Source organism: Sinocyclocheilus grahami, unplaced genomic scaffold (assembly GCF_001515645.1).
Source record: "Sinocyclocheilus grahami isolate Dianchi unplaced genomic scaffold, SAMN03320097.WGS_v1.1 scaffold1566.1, whole genome shotgun sequence".
In the NCBI taxonomy this organism is placed as follows: domain Eukaryota; kingdom Metazoa; phylum Chordata; class Actinopteri; order Cypriniformes; family Cyprinidae; genus Sinocyclocheilus; species Sinocyclocheilus grahami.
In genome coordinates, this window is record NW_015506745.1 from 177,059 (window position 1) to 180,157 (window position 3,099).

The window sequence follows — 3,099 nt, forward strand, 5'->3', positions numbered from 1 at the left end:
CGTCACTGATATCGTTATCGCAAAAATATCAGAAATGATCGTGATATATTTTAAAGCCCATATCGCCCGTCCCTAGTCACGACGCACAGTAGTTTTGCGTTCAGTGTGGACAGACAGAACTGGAAACTTCTTACGGTTTAACACAACGTCTTATTTGTCCTTTCAAGCCTAGATTTTTAGAAAATAATTTTGTCTGCTTATGATTTTTTTTTAAATGTGTGACAATTTTGTTCTTGGCAATCATGCCCAATGTCTTCACAGGTACGTCTGACTGTTTTGAGAGTCTTTTACTCCTAGTAAGGTCTCCTCCTGACAGCACTCAATCTATACAGCAGCTGAGCGAGCTTTTTATCGCTCATCAACACTCACATCCCCAGCCCTCACTGCTCACATCCTTGCTGTTGAGTTTAAAGCCGTCGCTCACGGTCTCAGTGAACATGGGCCCGCCGTGTCTCAGGATGAGCTCACTGGTCATCTGGTTGAACGCCTCTTCCACATTGCTGGAGTCCTTGGCTGAAGTCTCGATGGCGCCAACACAATCCAGCTGCTGAGCCATGCTCTGTGCATCCTCAACCGGAACTTCACGCAAGTCCAGCAGGTCTGATTTATTACCTGGGATGCAAAACTAAAGCGATTTAATCAGGAGACCTTGCAGAAACAGTTATTTAAAGGAATAGTTCACACAAAAATGACATTTTGCTGAAAATGTTCTCACTCTCAGGCCATCCGAGACGGAGATGAGTTTGTTTCTTCATCAGATTGTTCATCAGGTGAGGAAGAAACAAACTCTAGTAGAGCTGCACGATTCTGAACTGAACAAAATATTATTGCTGCAGTCTATTTAAAAGTGCTTAACTAATTGGAATGAATTGTTAAACATTTGAATATATTTAATACATCGTTTTGTTTGTACATTTTTTAAGTGACTTTTCTCCATCTAGTGACAAAACAATGCAATCACACAAAGGTTATTTGAAGCTCCAGTTCCTTTCAAACGGGGATTTGCTCTATTTTGATCGCTACCACAGACATCAACTTTCACCCCAGTATTTCTGTGATATGAACGACTGTGAGACAGAAATAATAGAGTGCCGCTGAAAACAGGCTAGCTCTCTGACTCGGTGTCAGATCGCGATCTTTTAACAACTGTGACCCTGGAGCACAAAACCAGTCATGAGGGTCAATGTTTTGAAATGTGATGTATGGTTTGTTAGGATAGGACAATATTTGGCTGAGATACAACTATTTGAAAATCTGGAATCTGAGGGTGCAAAAAAATCTAAATATTGAGAAAATCATCTTTAAAGTTGTTCAAATGAAGTTCTTAGCAATGCATATTACTAATCAAACATTAAGTTTTGATATATTTACGGTAGGACATTTACAAAATATCTTCATGGAACATGATCTTTACTTAATATCCTAATGATTTTTGGCATAAAAGAGAAATGTATAATTGTGACCCATACAATGTATTGTTGGCTATTGCTACAAATATCCCCCAGCGACTCAACACTGCTTTTGTGCTGCAGGCTCACATATTAATCATGCAGCTCTACCTGAGGGTGAAAACCGTTTTAGGGTGATCTATTTCTTTAAAGCAATTACAAATGATAAAGGAAACCACGGGAATGCCAGACACACTCACTCCTCAGCTCTGCACTCACCGATTAACAGCGGGACGATGTTGGACCCTCCGTATTTCTTCACGTCCTCCATCCACCTGGGCACAGACATGAAGGAGGCTCTCTTCGTGATGTCGTAAGTGATGATGGCTCCGTTGGCGCTGCGGTAGTAACTCTGTGTGATCGTGCGAAACCGCTCCTGTCCGGCTGTATCCCAAATCTGCAACTACACCACTACATATTTACCTCTATTGTACTGTACTATCACACTTATAAATACTGCAGCCACTCTACATTAGGTGTCTTTAGCGATGATGTAATTGTGCTGAAGTTTGATACGGTGTACTTATCCTACACACACGTTGTTGCATTTACTATAAGTAACATCCGGATACACATACGCTAAACCCCAATGATTCACTAATTAAATCTCCAGTTAGCAGATCACAGAATTGGTCATGTATAACTCATCACTACAGCGGATACGTCTGCTGACTTTAAGCTGTTTGTGTGCTAAACTGGGTTTGGAACAACATGAGGATGAAGTTTAATTTTAATTTTTGGGTGAACTTTAAGGCGCTTTCACACTAAGTGCGAAAGGAAATGTTGAATAAACATTTCTGAATGAAAAGCCAGCCATCAGAAGCGGAGAGAGATGAGTAACTAACAATACAATAAACAAAGCAAACTGCGTCTGTCGAAAATCTTGTTTGCACCAATTTTCATAGTCATATTTGGGCCTTTAGCCTGATCAACAGCACAACTTTCTTACTTGATTAATGACCAAGAAATAGTGCAGAATCTTAAATAGTTATTCTTCGTTTTGCATGTTTCCATTCATATAACATGACTGACAGTTTTGTATGCATTATCTATGAAAAACTAAGGTGTAAAGTGCAAAATAAAGCGGCTTTCTCAAGCTCAAGCGGTACAAAAACATGACATGACAACAATTACAACCCAGGACAGAAAATACCGAGAGAAAACATGAGATTTTCCTAAACCAATCCAGCACAACCGAGTACCTGTGTTTTGGCTAATGCTTATGAACGTTGCAAAAGGGTTATTACAGAAGATAAATAAAAGCCAATTAGACTCAACGGACTCCACTCCACAGTTTGATCTAGGCTTTGTTTACAGCTTGACAAACACCTTGGCTATTGCATAAGCGTCCAGTGTGCCAACTTTAAAGGGGTCATATGATGCTGCTAAAAAGAACATTATTTTGTGTAATGAAATGTGTTTATGCGGTTTAAGTAGGGCTGGGTGATATAGCTAAAAAAATGTATCAACGATATAATGTTTCATATCGTTCGGTATCGATAATTATTTACATTTTTATAACCTTTTTTAAAACAAAGAGCAATAGAAAAAACTAGAGCTTGATATGGGTTTTTTGGGACCGATACCGATATTATGGAGTAAAAAAAGGTTAGATACTGATATATCGGCCGATATTCTTTGTGTATATTAT

The 3,099-nt window shown here is 39.1% G+C and overlaps 1 protein-coding gene across 1 annotated transcript; it reads right to left on the bottom strand.

Annotated features, from left to right (window-relative positions):
• Nucleotides 1-2,816, bottom strand: LOC107571216 (ras-related protein Rab-43-like). The gene is made up of 2 exons (XM_016257520.1): nucleotides 1,668-2,816; nucleotides 1-612 (listed from the first exon to the last, which is right to left on the bottom strand). The coding sequence occupies exons 1-2, from the start codon at nucleotides 1,735-1,737 to the stop codon at nucleotides 359-361; spliced, it is 324 nt and encodes a 107-aa protein (XP_016113006.1). The 5' UTR covers nucleotides 1,738-2,816; the 3' UTR covers nucleotides 1-358.
• Between the last annotated feature and the right edge of the window lie 283 nt (nucleotides 2,817-3,099).

Excerpts from the sequence above, each read along its gene's own strand:
- LOC107571216 (XM_016257520.1), bottom strand. The coding sequence starts at position 1,737 with ATGTCTGTGCCCAGGTGGATGGAGGACGTGAAGAAATACGGAGGGTCC. Across the intron at positions 613-1,667 it reads CATCGTCCCGCTGTTAATCG|GTAATAAATCAGACCTGCTG; the intron begins GTGAGTGCAGAG and ends TTTGCATCCCAG.